Source organism: Mesocricetus auratus, unplaced genomic scaffold (genome assembly GCF_017639785.1).
Source record: "Mesocricetus auratus isolate SY011 unplaced genomic scaffold, BCM_Maur_2.0 Super-Scaffold_100676, whole genome shotgun sequence".
NCBI lineage: Eukaryota > Metazoa > Chordata > Mammalia > Rodentia > Cricetidae > Mesocricetus > Mesocricetus auratus.
The window spans coordinates 34733081-34752381 of NW_024429266.1; the positions used below are offsets into that span (position 1 = coordinate 34733081).

Sequence of the window (19301 nt, forward strand, 5' to 3'; positions counted from 1 at the left end):
AAGAAAAAGAAAGAAAAGAAAAAAGGGGTGGGAAAGTAAGTAAATTGTGATCCGTTTAGGGAAATTGAAAGTGGGGTAAAACCTAAGAAGTAGAATAATTTTGTTCTGTCAGTTTATTTAAACTTTGTAATGTATTTTTCCATGTAAAACAGAATCCCAATACAAAAATGTCCTCCAAATAATAACCATCCCAGAAACAAAAGGCTTGCATGACAGAACTTTTAGTATATCATAAAAAGTTTGTTTTTCCTCACAGCATAATAGTTTTGACTACTAAGAAAAGTTTTTTCTTTTCTCAAATCACAGTATACTTTAATTTAAAATATATATCTACTAGGCAGTAGTGATACACACCTCTAATTCCAGCACTATGGAGGCAGAGGTAGGCAGATCTCTTATGTTTGAGGTCAGCCTGATCTACAGTGCAAGTTCCAGGACAGCCAGGGCTACACAGAGAAACCCTGTCTCAAAAAAAGAAAACAAACAAAGGAAAATCCTTTGGCACATATCTACACCTAGAGGTTTTGAAGATCTAAGGGTTTCTTCCTGTAAAAATGGTTTCCATCTATGTCATCTCATTTTTGCCTTTTACATTACATTAAACCAAAGGCACCCACATTTGGAAAGCTAGTTCTGCTCTGCTCTCAAAGAACCTTAGAGTCACATATGTGTTGAGCATTGTTGTAACTGTTACTGCTAGGTGCTTGAAATCTCTAGCAGTGAGCACTCAAACAAAGAGCCCACCTTGTGGAGAGTGTACTCCACTGAGGAAAAAGGAGAGTAGGTTAGCATGCAGATGGTCTTCCAGAGGTTGGACTGCGTGGGGTAGCACCCTGAGGAACTGCCACCACTATATATCTGTGCAGCACAGCCCTGAGTTCATGATCCCTCTGCCTTGTCAGACAGGGTTATGGGTGCCACTCCTTCCCTTGTTTGTTTTCAAGACAGGTTTTTTTATATAGTCCTGGATGTCCTGGAACTCACTCTGTAGACAGTCTAGCTTCTAACTCAGAGATCCACCTGCCTCCACTTCCTGAGCTGGACTTAGGATGTGCACCACCACGCCTGTGCTAGGTCAGCCCTGTGTTGGCACTGCTAAGGAGTAACCGTGATAAGAACAGAATGGTGAAACGTCAGTGGGCATTGATCTTAACAGCAGCTGCTTAAGCCTGGAAGCCACATGAAGGGAGCTGAATAGAAAATGGGAAAAGCAGAAGTGGAGGCAAGAAGTTATGCTGTGAAAAGAGCAAAGGAGCCGGATGATGTCAAGAGGGCTAAGGAGGACTTTTAGGGAGGGAGAACTCTTCAGGCTCATCATGGAAGGGGGAGGAAATTGAGATGCAGAGGGGAGAGGAGTAACTGCCAAAACAAACTAAGAAAGGAACTAGAAATCCAGAGCATAAATAGTTCAGTTTGTAGCTGGGCGGTGGTGGTTCATGTCTTTAGTCTCAGCCTGGTCTACATAGTGAGTTCCAGGACAGCGGAGGATACAGAGAGAGACCCTGTCTCAAAAAAAAAAAAAAAACAGGAAGGAAGGAAAAAGAGTTATGTTTGTCTTTTGATAGCATCAGGATTGACAAAAGTTTTTTAGCAAGAAAAAAAGGCTGATTTTGTGAGTCTGAAAACAGGCAGTTACAGAATGTGTGCTGGAAATATGAGCTTTTATTTTTTTTATTTTTATTTTTTTTTGGTTTTTACGAGACAGGGTTTCTCTGTATTGTTTTGGAGGCTGTCGGTCCAGCCCAGCCTCGAACTCACAGCGATCCGCCTGTCTCTGCCTCCCGAGTGCTGGGATTAAAGGCGTGCGCCACCACCGCCCGGCGCTTTTATTTTTTTTAAACCAGACTTAATCTATTTTGTAGAGGAATTATGTAATGAAACCATGGGAGAGTATATTATAACTTTGAGGAATGGATATGAAATAGTTATCTATAGAGAAATAGTACAGTGACTTGATTAATTAAAAAGTATTTAGAATATTTAAGAATATTACGAGGTTGGTAAACACAATCTTTACCAGTCGGCGTAACTGCTCCCTCCATGGTAGTCTGCTGCTATAGTATGATGCTACGTAGTCAGATACAACTAGAGGTTCGAATTTTATCAAGAGAAGCAATGGGAACATGATTAAGTGTTTAGAGACCAGATAGAGTGTTTGACTCTGGGATGTAGACCAGATGGGAAGATTAGCGGGAGAAGATATGGTATTGGGACAAGAAGGTAATGCCTCTATAGCCTAATACTGGATGGTGATACGATTTCTGTATGTGTACATATTCATGAGTTTGTGTTTTGCAAATAAATACACAGTTCTGCATGTGTGTGGCCAATACTGGGTGTCTTCTATAGCTCCACCTTATTTTGTGAGCTTTTCCGTGTGCTGGGGGTCTGAACTCAGGTCATCATGCTCACACACAGCAAGCACTTTACTGGCAGACCATCTCTTGAGCATCCAAAAAGTTAAAATTCTTGATAAGATCTCACGTTATTTGAATGACTACTAAGGTGTGTTCACTGAAAGTGATGTCTGAGATGCAGATTTTAGAAATGCTGTCTCCGATAACTGAAGTGAAGATTAGGATATTGTCACTAAGGAGGTCAGGTCAGAAGCCTTTCGATGGTGTATTCATGTGTTTATCTTCTCCAGGTAGCATCTTGGACAAAGTATTGGGCAGCCTTGTGTGGAACACAGCTGTTTTACTATGCTGCCAAATCTCTGAAGGCTACAGAAAGAAAGCATGTAAGTTTTTTTCACAACTTCTTCCTGGTCGTAAAGAAAATACCCCTAACAGAATACAAGATTATATTTATCGTCCAGCAGCTCTCATGCTTACTCCTAGTATGCATGTAATAGTTTGAAATGTGTTTAAGCAACCATTCCAAGGAATGCCTTGGAATCACTTTTGTGTTTTCAAGTTTTTCCATTGCAACTGTGAAAATGGCAAATTGCAAATATCTGTCTTGGCATCAGACCTTTGTTAGCCCTGCACTAGGTCAGATCATGGCTCAAAACCCCTACCTTGTAGCCCCAGTTCCTAATATTAATGTGAAAATGAAAACAATACTTAAAATCCTGTCCCAGATGTGGGCATGGTGGCACACACCTTTAATCCTAGCACTCTGAGGCAGAGGAATTATGATCTCTGTGATTTCAAGGCTACACAGGTGAGCTCCAGGACTACATAGAGAGACCCTGTCCCAGAAAGAACAACAGTACACCAGTTTTCCCAACAGTAGAGAGGCATGTATAGGCACAGTGGTTGCAACAGTCTGCTTTCTTACTTCTGTGTTTCTGTAAAATCTTCTTGATGCTCTTTCCTCTGTATACAGTCTTTTAATTATGAAATGTTTACTTTTTAAATAGTATACCAAGTATTAGATTTTATTATGATATTTCAAACGTAATTTTTGTTTTGTTGACCTTCCTTCTCCCATCTTTTTTCACTGCCCCCACCTGTGCCCTCTTTTTCCCCCAGAAGCTGCTTTTCTCACTTTGGGTCACATGTTCTGTCCCGCTCCCCCAGCCACTCTCTCCTCTTCTCATTCTCTGTCTGGTTTCATGACTGATACCCAGATCCACATCTACACACATATATAAACACTGAAGCTAGGATCTGCACATGAATATGGGATACCTCCTTTAGTATTTTTCAGATCCATCCATTTCCTATAGTTTTCATTTTGTTTTTCTTTGTTAGTGAATAAAAATCTATTGTATATATAGCCACATTTTTCTATCCATTCATCTGGTGATGGACTTTGGGTTTTAAATATCTAGTATTGTGGATAGAGCAGCAATAAAGATGGAAGTGCAAATATCTGATGTAGTAGAAGGTGTATAGGTGTATGCACAGAAATGATACAGCGTAAAATCTGCATTTATGGGTCATAAAACCTTTCCGTTGTGGCTGCCCTCCCATCCACAATAAATAAGGCTTCCTCCTTCCCCACATTCTCACCAGCATTTGCTGTCATGATTTAGATTAGGGTGAGGTGGAATTTCAATTTGCATTTCCCTAGTGGCTAAGAATGTTGAACACATTTTAGAATATTTATTGGCCATTTGTGTTTTATGTTTTCATAACTGTCTGTTCCTTTATTGAAAGTTCATTTATTACCTGGCAGTTTGGCTCATGTTGGGTTTGATTTTTTTTTATTTGAGAATTTCATACATGAATACACTGGGTATAAATCATTTCTGCCCTCTACTCCTCTTGTGTCTGTCCTCTTGAATTCATTGCATTGTTTTTTGTTTGTGCGTTTATACATACACACTACCAAAGATATGCAACGTACTGAATCCAGTTAGTGTTGCCCGTGTTTGCATGTGTTTAGAACTGACCACTTTGGATTGGGATCTTGTCCCAAGAATTGCTGGGGAGGGACTGAGGCAAGAATATTACAATAAGTTTAAGGCCAACTTGGGCTACAATGTGAGACCTAATCTCAAAAATGAGGAAGAAGAAAAGAAAGGAGAATACTTGACAACCTTATGTTATGCATATACCCAAATTGGAGTTATTATTTCTTGGCCTATGAAGAATAAACTTGGGTAGAAAGAAGGTACTATTTTGTTATGTCTCTGAGCATACTGATTATATAAAAAGTTTTAGTTGAAGTATACTCACTGCAAAAAAAAATAACTACAGCTATGTTTAAATCTATCACTGTATGGTAGTGATTGAACAAATATGTTTGATCAGTTAAATTTTAAAAACGAAACTTGCACTTGGGGGAGAAAAAGCTGTAGTGTTTATAAAGAATAAAACAGAAAAGTAGAACAGGGAAATGAATGGAAGGTAAAATGTACTATCCATCATTACAGAAACGTAAAGATGGATAATGTTGCATTAGGTCAGAAGCTTGAAGTAAGTGTGTGTTTGTGTGTGTGTGTGTGTGTATGTGAGCAGGTGTGTGCGCGAGTGTGTGTGTGTGCCTGCATGTTCAGGGGGCAAGCATTTCCTTTAATACACTGCAGTTCCTCATCTAAGAAACATTTCTTCAGTTATCTTTGAACAAATGCACAAAGACACCAGTAGTAGAATATTCCTGTAATGGTTATAATAACAGAACTCTTAAAATACACAAAATAATTATCAGTAAGGAAACAGTTACTGATCATTTAAAACCACAATCACAGTGTCAGTGAACCCAGTTAGCATGAAACTGTCAGTAACAGCACAGAAAAACTCTGATGCCAAGAGTAGGAAGAAGTCAGGGAAGGGGCGTTACTCCCCAAACATGGCTGTCTGCAGACTTGTGGGATATCACTCTGTGTTTGTATCTTATCCCTCTTTACTATGGGGCTTATATAGCTCACTAATGCAGCAAAGGTTAACAAGAGCATATTAGAAAATTGTGCTGTGTAAACAGAGGTGCAGTTTTTCTTTTGTCCTTATCAGTCCAGTCCTAAGTATTTTGTATTAATTACAAAATATTTGGCCTATAGCTCAGGCTTATTACTAACTAGCTCTTACAACTTATATTAACCCATTTCTATTCTATATTTTGTCACATGGCTCATGAGTTTACCTGTTCTCTAGCATGTCATATTCCTCTGGCAGCTAGCTCACATCCCTCTTTCTGACTCCGCCCGTCTTCTCTGTATCTCCATTTGGCTTTCCTACCTCGTCTTATTCTGCCTGGCTAATAGGCCAATTCAGCTTTATTATTAACCGATGAGAGGATACATGTTCACAGCGTACAGAAGGGTTATCCCACAGCAGTGCTGTTTGTTTGAAGTAAATTATGAACTGAGAGAGTATACCATCATGGTATATTTGTTCATGTCAGTCTCTCTGGTTTCCTGGTTCCCTTTTTGTTTTTATATCTCTTACATTACTGTCATACTATATTCATTCCTTTCCCATTTCTTTTAACTGTGAAAGATACGCAGTAAGCAAACATGTTTAAGCCCTCCCCCAGCCTAAGAAATGGCACATTACCAGACCTGTCAACGCTCTGAGGGAGTTGTTCTCAATGGGGCACCATCTTACATTTCATTTTAGTCACAGCCTTGTTTTCCTTCAGAGTTTTACAATACATGTTTCCTTATATAAAACTTTTTAGCTGTGCTTGAGGGGGTTGCATACCCATTATTTTCCCTTTTTTTTTTTTTTTTTTTTTTTTTGAGATGAGGTTTTACTGTGTAGCCTTTCTGACCTGGAACTCACAGAGGTCTTCCTCCCCTGCATTTGCCACCACATCCAACTCCATGTGTATTTGTAAGATCAAGTTCCTTTGCTTTATACTGTTGAAAGTCATTGCTGGTGCCTGTAGTTGTCATTTGTTCCCTTTATAGCTAAATGTTCATCTATTTTATGTTTATCATAATTTATTTATCATTCTATTTGTGAATATTTGATAGGTTTATTTCTTCCCTATTTGTAGTACTTGTGGATATTTTTTTACACAAATTCTCTGTGTTATATTTTGAGGAGTATAAATACTAACCTTTTCCCAAAAAAAAGGCAAATTAAGTTTCCTGGTCACCAAGAATAATGAGGCTCCCTTTGGTCTTGGCTGCTCGTGTGAATAAAGCACAGCTTTATTTTCTATACTGTTGGTTACTTAATGAGTTTCACCCTTTTCATGCTTTTTCTTCTACAAAATGTTTATGTGGATCCGTTGATTATTCTTATTGAATTAATTAAGTTCTGCATTTAACCAAGCTACATTCCACGAGCAATTACATGGTGGAAGTATGGTTCAGTTTGACTTTTACTCTGTATTGTGACTTCTGGCAGCTTTTTGATAAACTGCTAGGTTTGAGTTGCCAGTGTTTTTAACATCCTTTATTTCTTTTACTGAGATTAACCTTATTTTCTGCTCTTTATAGCACTCCTTCCCCAACAGAAAAGAGTAGTGAACTATGAAAGTAACCAACATACTAAAAGTACCTCCCATTTTTTTTAACATTTCTTGATTTTGAAAAGTTAAGAATTGTCTTACAGCCTCGCTGGCATATGAAATCGTCAGGCTGAGGAAGCACAAGTGTTAGGCTGTCAGCAGTTCTCACCTGTGGGTCTCAAGCCCTTGGGGGGGGCTAAAACCTTGGGAAAACACGGGTGTTTGTATTATGATTCATAACGGTAGCAAAATCAGCTATGAAGTAGCAATGGAAACAATTTAATGGTTGGGTCACCGCATGTGAGGAACTGTATTAAAGGGTCAGAGCGTTGTGACTGTTGAGAAGCCCTGCTCTAGGTGGTAACAGTGTGACTAGGAGAAACAGCAGATTGACAAGCATGCTTTTCAGAAATGGACAGTGATAGTGGTGACTGGGGATGACTGCAGAGTGGGAGACTACGTGACGAGGGCATGCCAAGCTGACCTGGGTCCACAGTAGGTCATACATCTTACCTGTCCTCAGGACAAACTGAAGATAAGCCCCCCAACACTTAACTTTCACTGAGAACTGGCACAAAAGTCACTGGTTGTCACTGTTTGCTTTTCTGATTATCCTTCATGTCAGTTCAAGTCAACATCAAATAAGAATGTGTCTGTGGTGGGATGGATGGTGATGATGGCTGATGACCCAGAGCATCCGGACCTCTTTCTGCTGACGGACTCGGAGAAAGGTGAGTTGCTAGACAGACGGGTTCAAGGTGCTATGGACACTCCTGAGCCATGATCCTGTTTCTGCTGTGTTACCAACAGGGAGATGTTTGAGGAATTGTATCTGTTGGGCTTACTTTTATTCCATATTGTGTTTTAAGCATAAATTAAAAGCCCAAGTAATCCAAATCATAGAGTCTGTACTTTGAACAAAGTCTCAGTATACATATTATTGGCAGTCCTTCGTAGATTCAGTACACAGTAAAGTGTGGAGATGACAGTATTTTGCAGACATATCTAGAGAAGCCACACCATTACTTTAATGAACCATAATCACCTTTACTGTATATGCAGTAGGAAGGTGACTTCTAAATATAACATCTTCTGGCAATGTGTCATAAAGAGTTCTACATTGGGAAACTGTAAACGAGTAGATTTCTGAAACTGAGCACTGTAGTCTATTTTGTTCAGTCTTATATATCTGGCAGGAATGTTGGATGGTATTGTCTTTAAATTTATTGCTTTCTACTTGCTTTTGCTAATTTTAGGAAATTCATACAAGTTCCAAGCTGGCAGCAGGATGAATGCAATGCTGTGGTTTAAACATTTGAGTGCGGCCTGCCAGAGTAACAGGCAACAAGTGAGCATTTCTCTTCCTCCTCTCCAGAATCTGTAACTTTTACACTTTTATTTATGTATTTTAGAGATACACATTCAAACATAATGGCCTAGGCTGGCCTGGAACTCACTAGGATAGCCCAGGCTGGCCTGGAACTCACTAGATAGCTCAGGCTGGCCTCAAACTTGTGCTCCTCCTGCCTTCAGTTTCATGTGTGTGCTACCATACTCGGCTGGATAATTGTCTTAGTAGTGTTTCCTTTTTGCTGTTTATGGCAGTCAGTGAGGCACGAAGTTCACATTTTAGAAAGATAGTAAGTCAAGAAAACTATGCCAAACAGAGTAAAGAGGAGAGACTTGTAGGTCAGGGCAGCGTGTGCAGCTGAGCTTCCCAGATACAGTGATGTTGTCCTGAGCAACAGGAAGGACAGGCTGTGAAGACGGAGAGTGGGGTGCCAGTTCAGGGGACAGCAAGTGTGCAGATAAAACTAGAGGTTTTTAGAACATATGGAGACTCAGAAGGGTGAAATCTAGGTGGTACTTGAACAGAGCTCTGAGTTGTTTCTGATAACAGCTTGAAGTGGGGTCCTGTGGTTGCCGTGAAACCATGGTCATCTAGTGGACCAGTCTCTGTACAGGCGGCTGTCTGCTGTGCTGCTTTCCCAGGTCATCTTGCAGAGAGATGCCCTCAACCAGATTAGCAGACAGAAAACTGCAACCACAGTTATGGAAACTGCTTGAAGCTTTTCCAGTTTCATATACTGGAATCACAAATTTAGGTTTTACAGTATGCTTTTTACCATCCGTGCCTGTCAGCAGACAATAGTATGCACTATAAATAAGAAAAAAATCTCAAAGACACGAGTGACTTTACACAGTCAGCAAACACAAATGCTGGGTCTTTAACCCGAGTGCCATTTGCTTTTCCTTTGTAAGTGTTGTTGGGTGGGCTTTTTTCTACTGCACTTATTTCAGTGATGTTTGAAAAAATTTTTGGTCCAGCCTTTATCAACTCCTTGAAGAACTTAAAATACAAATGTTTTGCCCACATTAAGTCAGTGTCTGGGGAAGAATGAAAGGAATAGATTTAATTTTGCCTAAGACAAATAAGTAAAGCTTTCAGAGTTCTCTTCCATGCTGTGCATGGTCTTTAAATGTACTCAGAGGTACTTTATTTATAAAGATTCCAGCCTGCTGGCGGTGCTGCACGCTTTAATCCCAACACTTGGGAGGCAGAGGCAGGCAGATCTCTAAGTTCGAGACCAGACAAGTGTACAACTCTGACATCCAGGGCTACACACAGAGAAACCCTGTCTTAAAAAAACAAAAGCAAACAAACAAAAGCACCCTCAGGTTTCAAGATTAATCTAGGAGTATATATATATATATATATGTGTGTGTGTGTGTGTGTGTGTGTATACATACCAGCATAGAGAAAGGTGCACATATTTTACTATATTAGTAAACCTTCCTAATATCACACAGATGTGCAGAAATGGTTTTGTTTGTTTTTTTTTAAGCTGTCGGAGTGTTAGCAAATTTATAAGAGAACCTGTGAAGTTTGAAAATTACTCAAAGATCCTGACTCAAATGCAAAACAGTCATTAGGCCCCTGTAAGGCAAGAAAACACCTGTGTCCGTCCTCCTGTCCAGCCATGCCTACTTGAAAGAGCTTATTAACTCAGTGACTTTCTAAAATGATCCAGCATGCTAGACTCACTGCTATCAGATTCCTTTTAAAAAATATTTAAACTGTGTGGTGGCTCATGCTTTCATTCCTACCACTAGCAAGTTCATGGCTGGCCTGTGCTTCAAAGTTGAGACCTTGTCTCAAGAAAGATACATAGGTCAGAATGATTTGGGTTTGGCAAAATATGTGCTAAATGTAGTTTATTAAATCTTATATAAGTTGGAGCAGAGCAGTGGTGGCGCATGCCTTTAATCCCAATACTTAGAGTGAGTTCAAGACCAGCCTGGTATACAAGAACTAGTTCCAGGACAGGTTCCAAAGAAACACAGGGAAACCCTATCTCAAAAAACAACAACAAAATCTTATATAAATTGTTGAAGACCACTTACTTAACAAGAAACCCTACATTTTGTATATAGTATACAATTTATATGTTAAATTTTGAGTTACAGAACCCTCATCTCAGTGAATTTTGAGTTACAAAACCCTCATCTCAGTGAATTTTGGAGTTACAAAACCCTCATCTCAGTGAATTTTGGGGGGGTAATCACTTTAGGACCTTGTGACAGATGTATTCAATGACTAGTAAAACAACTTCTAAGCAATCTGTTTGGAGTGGTTACAGGCAGTGTGGGCTGCTCATGTTTTTTAGGTTCCTACAAACTTGATGACTTTTGAGTAAAAGCCTGAGAAAAAGGAGGTGTACCATTGTTCCTGCACGGAGCAAGGACCTACGGAGAGCGTCTGCCGCATCATCCTGCGTCAGGAAGAGCCCCCAGGCTCCAGCCCAGCCTCTGGAGCTCAGAACCAAAAGCACTAATTTCAGGGAATGAAGTGAGATATTCCCAGAGAACAAATTGGAGTTGCAAAACAAACTGCCATGAACTACGCTTCTTATCTCCGAACTGACCTGTGGAAACCACTGCCTTAACAGAGTGCGAGGAAAACCAACACCAAATAGTGTGTGTGAATCTTCTGGCGGTGCTGTGCTTGGAATAAATTGTAGCTAATTTGCGTTTCTTTTAACTTTGTACTAATTTTGGAGAGGAAACCATCTTTTTTTAGATACACTTTAAAAAAGGAAAAACCTTTCTTATGGATTCCATCAAGAGCTGTTTTAGGTGCAGTGAGAAGTACCCGGTGAGGAGCAGGCCAACAGCCCACCTGCAGGTTCTGCTCAGCCTCTGGTACTGGCTTCCTGGCACTTCCCCACAGCAAGACGTGGGAGTTGAATGATGATAATGCAAGTGTGGAGTTGTGTTTGCGATAGGGTGTGCTTTACTTTGGATGAGGTACGCATTTAAACATTACACTCTGGAATTCAGTGCTGGAAGGAGACAGAACTCCCTGAAGGAGGTACAAGGGCTGAGTGCTCACCTTGCAGCAGGCTCCAGAACACGTGTTTGTTTCTAATTGGGTTTAACTTCCTATATGAATTCATTGCTGGGCCACAATTCTGCATAGGAGAATGGTAATCCCAAGCTGAGGTTTCTATAGAGTTTTCTGAAATCTACAGTCAAGTGGATTCTCAGGCCACAGTGGCTCGGCGTCGTGGCGAAAGCCCTGGTATTACCTGGCCTTTGCCTTTTGCAGTGTTTAATGTGCGTTATGCCAGACTTATTTTTATTGCATTTGTTTTTGTTCAGTATGAGGTTCAAGAGCATACTTGTTTTAAGAGATTTCTTCATATATATGTATGTATTTTATTGTAAGACAAAAAGATTTTAAGAAGAATAAAGGCAAAGTTTGCAGTTCTAGGAGTTAAAAATATAAAACTTTTTCTCTGTATGACTTTCCCAAAATGTACCACAACGTTGGTTTTTTGTTTGTTTTTGTTTTTTGTTTTGTTTTAGGAAGCTTTACTGTCGGTGTCCAACCTGAAAATCATGTTTTGTTAGTAACTGGCCAAACAGTTTTGAGAGTGCTCTCCTAGGCAATAACACATTTAATTCTTAAAATGAATGTTAAACTTGAGATAGCCTAAATTTTAACCAAGAGTTGCACTTGAATAGACCACTATGGGCTACAGCTCTTCATAGTGGCTCCACGTGCAGAGGCCTTGACTTACACCTCGAAGCAAACTGCTCTTTCTTTAGGTCTCACATAAAATTTCTCACATTTGTATCCTTCAAGAATTGTGTGTTTTTTATTTTATCATCAAGTCCATTGGGCTTAATTAGGATATACTGCGTGTACAGTAATTAGCTAAAAAAGAAATCAGTCCAAAAGAAAGCAAAGAGCCCTTTCTTAGTGTTTCTAATTTCAGTAATTCAAATATGTTTGTCGTGTGACAGAAATACATTATTTGGTGTTTCATTGACAAGCAAGGAAAGGCAAATGTTGCCTGTATGGAATGATTTTTCAAATAATGGCCTAAGCTTGCCCACGTTGGGTATACATAGACAGACATTACCGAGTAGCCAGCAGTATTACAGTATAGACTTTGCACATCTTACTTTTGTTTTGCATATTTTTAGCAATCCCTTAGTTCATTTTGCTCCTGAAATGATTTTTTCAATAGTGCCCTTGCTGTTTTTGAGATACTGTGAATGGGAACCCTGTGGCTTTTTTGTTGTTACCTTATCATGCGTAAGCTAAAGCCGTTACATTGTAGGTGAATCGCATCTGTGGAGATTGGCAGCTAGCCGAGGCCGACCTCACCATTTTGCCAAAGAAAAAGCACTGAGATGGAAGATGTGTTCGATGTGCGCAGGTCTAGACACCTATGGGTGTGGAGGGAAAGAACCATGTTCAGATTCAAGTAGCCAGCCCATATTAGCACTGTGCCCTCCAGCTGAAACTGAAACTATTTTTCTACTTTAAAATTTGCTGCAAACATCAGTCATTGCTTTTTAGGATGATTTTTAGAAACTGAGAGATGAGTTACATAGAGCAGGTTGAGTTTTTTATCTATAATTCACAAAATAGTATCATTATAATTGAAGCAAAGAAAATATTGCCAAACTATAGTAAATATTTGAGTACTTTATTTATTGGAGAGTGGATCCTGTTCCACTGAACCTCAGTTGTAAAGTGACTCACAGGCTCATTGTCCATGAACGTTAAAGCTCATTCATCATTTCTCTCATAGTCAAGGAGAACTCTTGAGAAATTCGATCAAAACGTAACATATACTTAGGCTAGTTTAGAAGCAGATTGAATGGGATATTCTATGGCCTGTTGCCAGGTGTATAGTGCTAGCCAAATCTCATTTGACAACCTATTTGAACATAAAGGCTTGTTTTTCCCTAAGTCTGTTTTTAAGGCGTACCTATGCAAATGACTGCATAATGCCCCAAGCATTGTTTTGCTCTTTTGTGTGTTTATTTTTCAGAATATTTTTGCTATAGTGTCTATACTGGAAGGATCAAAAGAGAATTGATGAAATACAGCATTCTGTTTGATTTTGTTCAGTGTGTATTTGTGTAAACAATTCAAAAAAGGATCCAATTTGGGAGTATTATTCTCTCTTTCTCCTTAGCATATGTTTGAGTGGCAATTATTTTTCCTGTGTAAACGGTACCATCCACTGATGTGCCACCTTCTGCATGGTCTGTTGCTATTGGGCCTCCGTGTTGAGTCCATCAGGAGACTCAGAGCTGCAGCGTTTTCCTGCAAGAATAGAGCCGCTTAGACCCCTTGGTAGCTGAAATGGCTGCCTGGGAGTAGTGTAGCTTCCTCAGTCCCTGGGGATTGTTAGCATTTACCTGTCCAAATGACTTCAGCAGAAAGTCTTTTCCTGAGGTTAAATCTGTAAGTTACATACAGTTAAATCTGTGGGACATTATATTGTTGGAAATCAGTACTAATAGACTTAATTCATTGGCTTTTTACAAGAACATGCCTGATGCTGGTTTCCTTCCTGTTAACTGAGGCACATTCCTTTCTAACTGTTACCTTCCACAAACAAGAGGCACCAGTGTTGCTTAATGGACGTTAAGGTTTAATAAAAAGAAATTCCCTGCCCCCCAAGACTTTTTAAAGAATTGCCTCCTTTTGAAACAAAGCTGAACTTCATCGTGCCGGGGCCATGGCAGCATCGCTGCTGCAAGAGCAAGTCTGACTTTCGCCTTCTTGTAGGGCTTGTGTTCATTTTCTCTTTTATATTATTTCTTACTGCCATCCTGGTTTTAGAGCCAGGAAGGTATTGCTTTTTTCTAAGCTTCTGAGACACAAAATTGCTATTAAATAGTATTGATGATAAATTATGTGTGAACTTTTTCAAAATGACTTAAGTACCTTTTGGGTTTGCTTCCCTAAAAATGGCTTGTGTCTAAAGTGACTTTTCAGTTTGAGAATTCTACTGAAGAGATGCATACACTCCGCTTTTCAGCTCACTGAAGATAGCTGCATTTTACCTGTCTCCAGCCATAGTGTGGGTGAAATTGAATCAGTGCCTTACCAGTTTGAAACCAGTTTCAGGGCATTGAGGATGGCTTTAACCATGTGCTCTCTTAACCCTCTGGCTTGAGGGGTGTGCCATCCCTCCCTCCACCCACTTAATCTCACAGCAACCTGAAGATGACTTTGTAGACATCTGGATGCTTGTAGCCCTCCCATCTTAGTTATTTTTCAGATAAGCCTCCCTCCCTGTGAATCTCTTGTCTGGGTAGGTTAAACATAAGTGCACTCACATTGGCCTTTTGATCATGCTGGCTGTCAGGAACCTCCATCTGAGTGTATTTATATTTTGTGTTGTTTTGACCTTCAGTTTAGTGGCAAGGCCTTTTGGGGAGATCTCTAACGGAATAAGATATATACCAAAGGAGTTGTTTCAGTTTTAGTAACACTACTAAAATATTGCGATGGCAGTCCCTTCAGCCAGAAACAAAATTTATTTCAGTTTCATATTTAAGACAGAATGAACAAGCAGTCCCTTACCCTGCTGGTTATTGCTTACTTGAAAATACACAAGAAAGACAGCGCTATTAATAAATCAGGGGCAAGAGACTAGGCTAGGTTTCTCAGCCAAAGCAAAGTTTAGATACATTTTGCTTAGGACATTGGAAAGCCAGGAGATACTTTCATCTGTCTTGAGTAGAAATGCTGTTTTCAGATTCCTTAAAGAATAGACACATAGACACACATGGTTTTGGAGCCAGTGAAAGGGTTAGCAGGTCCTTGGGGGTTATTAGCAAAATTTAAAATCTGATTCCAGCCAATTGGTCTACAAAATAGAGTTAAAGGAGTTCATGGAGTGCTTGGGGAAAGGAGAGCAGAAAATGTAAAATATCAGCAGGAAATTTCAAATTTGTGTTTCAAGTAACAAATGTCATGTCCCTGAAGATGTCACCTGATAGAACTCACAGTATGGTTCCAAGAAGTATTGAGTTGGTGGATGTGGCTTAGAGAGCTGGTAGGACACCAAACTCAGTACCAAACTCGAGTTTCTACAGCTTGATTGTTGATGTTCATTCCTTGACAGCCCACTGAAGGGCCTGGAAGGAGGCGCACAAACATCTGTGGGGATAAGTACCCAATAATAAAAAAGGAAAAAAGAAAGAAAACTTCACAGGCCACATTCCTTCTTTGTCCCAGTTAACTTGAAGTACTTGATGATGCAGCGTTCACATGCACTATGACCTCCCTGAGTGATGTGCAATTTGGTTCCTCTCTGGTTTTGTTTCTTTTTAATATGCAGAAGTGAGCGTGTGATCTTCAGTGTGTTCGCATAAGCTAACTTAAGATGAATTTAAGAACAGTTTTCTGAAATATTTCTATTGAAATAAATGGCTTAAAATTATAGATGGTGTGATGTTTTGTTACCGTATTTGCATTTAAAATACAATCTGCATTGTTGGTTGGGTTTTGTTTTTTAACCTTTCTTTCCTTTTTTTGTTTTGTTTTGTTTTTGTTCTGTTTTTGTTTTTCAAGACAGGGTTTCTTTGTGTAACAGCCCTGGCTGTCCTGGAACTCACTTCCTAGACCAGGCTGGCCTAGAACTCACAGAGATCCTCCTGCCTCTGCCTTCCAAGTGCTGGGTTAGCTGGGTAAACCTTTCAAAAGAAACTAACAAGAACTGTAACTGCAGAGAAAGTTCTGAGTGACTAAGCCCAGAATGAAAGTGTGCTGGCATTCAGTGTATAGAGAGGAATCTTCTACTCTCCCAGTGAACATGAGCAGTCCCCCAAAGGCCTCTTTGCTCAGACTATTCCATAGGTTCTAAGGCACAAGGTTTTGCCTCCAGGACTAGATACTCAACCTAGGACATCATGTTTGCTAGGCAAGCATTCTGACACTGAGGTGTAGTCCCAATTCTTTTAAGACGGAATCTCAGTAACTTACTAGGACTGGCTTTGTAATCCATCCAAGTAGGCCTTGAATCTGGGATCCTCCTGTCTGACCCAAGTAGTTGGGATTACAGGCCCATGCCAAAGGCCAGGTTAAGACTGTTTGTTTGTTTGATGGACAGCTCCATTGCCCAGCCTGTGTAGCTTTCGGTCACTCAGAAGTACAGAAGCACCTGTGTTGAGGTAGGGTCTGCCATCCATAAGAGTTCATCATGAGCTCTGTCTGCCTGGTAAGTATTTGGGGAAGTTTCTCGGGGCAAAAGTGTCCTGTATTGCTGCTATAAGAACCAGCTTTCTGAAGCTCAGGAATTGAAGGGAGTCACAGTGGGGGAACTAATCACTCACTTGACTTTGCTTTCTGAGGGAGTAAAAATTCCCTGGGGCTGGTGAAAAAGGGAAACACACCCCTCCATCGTGTCAAGATCTCACCCAGGGTGTTGATGATGGGCAAGGAACTGAAGCGGAGTGCAGAGTAGTAGGCAGACCACTGGACAGGCAGACAGACAGACACGAGTACATTTTATTATTCTTCCTGTTGCTTGTTCTGCTCTGTTCTTTTTCTGTTCTGTTCTCCCTTGACATTTCCCTTCTTGATGACTTCTCTGTTTTTCCCCTTACAGCTCATATACCCCAGCAGAATCCTTCAAGCAATATCAGAATTACAATGTGGCTACATTCTGTTTTTCAAGTGAGTTATTACAATGAATACAAGTAAAGAGCAAGTTTTCCATATCACATGATTAAACATTTTCCATATTACAGGTAAAAAGCAGATTATCCCCAAGAACCCACTTTTCATTCATGTCCAAGCAACTTGTTACATATTAACAAAGTGAAAGCCAGCAAGATTATTTTTCTCAGCCAGTTCTTTTACTGGCAGGCTGCATTTTGCAGTTATAAAGAAATCATTTTGTTATTTATTTCAAGAGGTAACTTATAAAATAAATTTAAAGAATCACAAATCTAAATTGTCATATATAAAATCAATCAGCTGTTCCTACTTTAAATCCTCAGGGTGCATACCCACTCATAAACAGTTTTTTTTTATTAAATCTTATAAGGAAGATGAGGACAGAAATGAATGCAAGAAATTAATCATCACCTTTGATTACCAACCCATCCTATCAAGAAAAGCATGTCAGCCAGCAATCACCAGCCTGAAGAACTTAAACTACTCTAACTCCTGGGACTCTATTGTTTTCCTTAATCATTAAACTATAGTCTATACATCTCCTCAAGAGAAACTCACATGTCCTAGCTGTGTGACACTTCCTTGGTCCTATTTTCTATCCTCAGCAGCCCCTGCTTTATTGGGCAGGGGACAACATGATATCCTGCCTTTACCTATATTAATATTCCCACTAAAGTAACCTCTATCATAATCCTTTATTACATGTTAAAAACCCTTAATCATCAAAATTCTATTTAGCACTGTTATTGTATAAAATTATTACTTCAGTTAGACAGTACAGCTTAAGAGGAAATCATAATAACCCACAGGTAAGAATGCCCAGTGGAATGGGATGTTTCCATGACATAGTCACACGACATTGAAGGCAATGGGGGTTCCCCCCACACCCATTCTCACCATGCTGGATGCCAGGGGAAAGGCGGCAATGCAGACATAAAGGCGCAGCAGTAGCAAGAGACTGGAGCTGAAGCCCTCAGGGCTTTGCCTACCTGAGGTTCACCCACCAGTGTCTTGCATTCCGGTGAGCCAGAATCCTGAACTCAAGTGCCACCTGCGGCTGCTCTGGCGTGACTACCAGCTCCCGGTAACCATAACTTGGTTTTCAATAATTTCCTCCCCTCTTTACTGACCTCTGAAAGCTCGGTTTCTTTAACCTATAATAGAGTGTAACAGTTCAGGGGGCTTCAGCCTGACCTCCTACCTTGATCATACATCATGTTCCATAAATGCATAGGTCTTCAGGTCTAGTTTACTATATAATTCTCTTATCACTAAGTCACTACAACATTATGTACTATATAACTGGTCTTCTGCGTCTTCAAAATCACCTTAGTTGTCCCTGAGTCCTGTCTCTAAGATAAGCTTGTCCAGTGTAGTGAAAACACTGCTGTCACTTTGTTATTGCTTTGGTCTATAGATGAGTTTGAGAACATTTTTTTAAGTTTATCTGCTTATCTATCCATTTATTTGGGGATTTTACTGCCCCTTCAATATTATTTCTGTTTTCTTCTTAGTGGTTTTATGTATGTTCTTATTAGCTTAAATCTAGTTAAATGTGTTTTTACTTTGACTTTTTTGTTCATTTTCTTTTAATTTCAGAGAATGCTGTTGACTTTTAGGTGCTTATATCCAGCAACTTTTTGGAAGTCAGTTACAATAGCTTGTCCTTAGATTTGTGTTGGAATCTAACTACAAACAGAACGGTATTATTTCTTACTGTCTTTAGCTGTGTGTGTCTGTCTGTCCTGCCTCATTTGGACTGGAGTACAGTGCTGGCTCAGATGCAGTGATGGCGTTTCAGAGTTTCATTACCCAGTCTCCTCAGCAGCCCTTAGGACTGTGTAAGTCAGAGACAGAGAGGCAGAGCCCAGATGGCCCCTGAGCTGGGTTTTTATCACACAACCCAAGTGTGGTTTTGCTTGGCTTTCATTTCGCTTTTAAATAAGCTAATTTTCAGCTTCAGCTCTCTCTTGTGATTCATTTTTATATACTCAGGCCATTTACTCCAAGCTGCTACTGATAACACTAAGTAGAACACTGTGCCACTGGGCATCACAAGGTCTGGAATCAACGCACAGTTTATGCCACTGTTTCTGAACAAGAAACAATCTTGTCCCCCAGGGAAATCATGGCCTGAAGAAACTTGGCACAGCTGGGAAAGGGTCCTCTGGGCATTCAGCAGGTGAAGAGCCGAGGGCTGCTGCTGAACTGCACATGATGATCTCAGCGTCAGTAGTGTCCAGACTCCGAAGCCCTGCTCTCTGCTATCTCATAAATGCCAACTGTTGGTCTTGCTTGTGGGAAAAGTTCAGCTTGTGTCTGGAATTTTAACTCTCCCCTTTGTCATAACAGTTCAGCCTACTGTATCTAGAAAGAGATACCCTGAATTAACAGCACAAGAACATATTCATGGCCTGAGCCATAATGGGCTAAAGTATTTGAGGAGTGCTAAAGA

The 19301-nt window shown here is 40.1% G+C and overlaps 1 protein-coding gene across 7 annotated transcripts in view; it reads left to right on the top strand.

Annotated features, from left to right (window-relative positions):
• The window catches only part of Ralgps2 (Ral GEF with PH domain and SH3 binding motif 2), a 136796-nt gene extending 119433 nt beyond the window's left edge, over positions 1-17363 (top strand). For 3 of the 7 annotated variants that reach the window (XM_040738637.1, XM_040738638.1, XM_040738639.1), the window contains exons 17-21: positions 2648-2740; positions 7475-7580; positions 8106-8197; positions 16776-16843; positions 17217-17363. In XM_040738637.1, the coding sequence (XP_040594571.1) occupies positions 2648-2740; positions 7475-7580; positions 8106-8197; positions 16776-16843; positions 17217-17250 (393 nt within the window). In that variant the 3' untranslated portion in view covers positions 17251-17363. Of the gene's footprint in view, positions 1-2647; positions 2741-7474; positions 7581-8105; positions 8198-10517; positions 15609-16775; positions 16844-17216 lie in introns of those variants that run through there. The other 4 variants (XM_040738640.1, XM_040738642.1, XM_005071315.4 and 1 more) reach the window with 2 other exon arrangements.
• The last annotated feature ends 1938 nt before the right edge of the window (positions 17364-19301 follow it).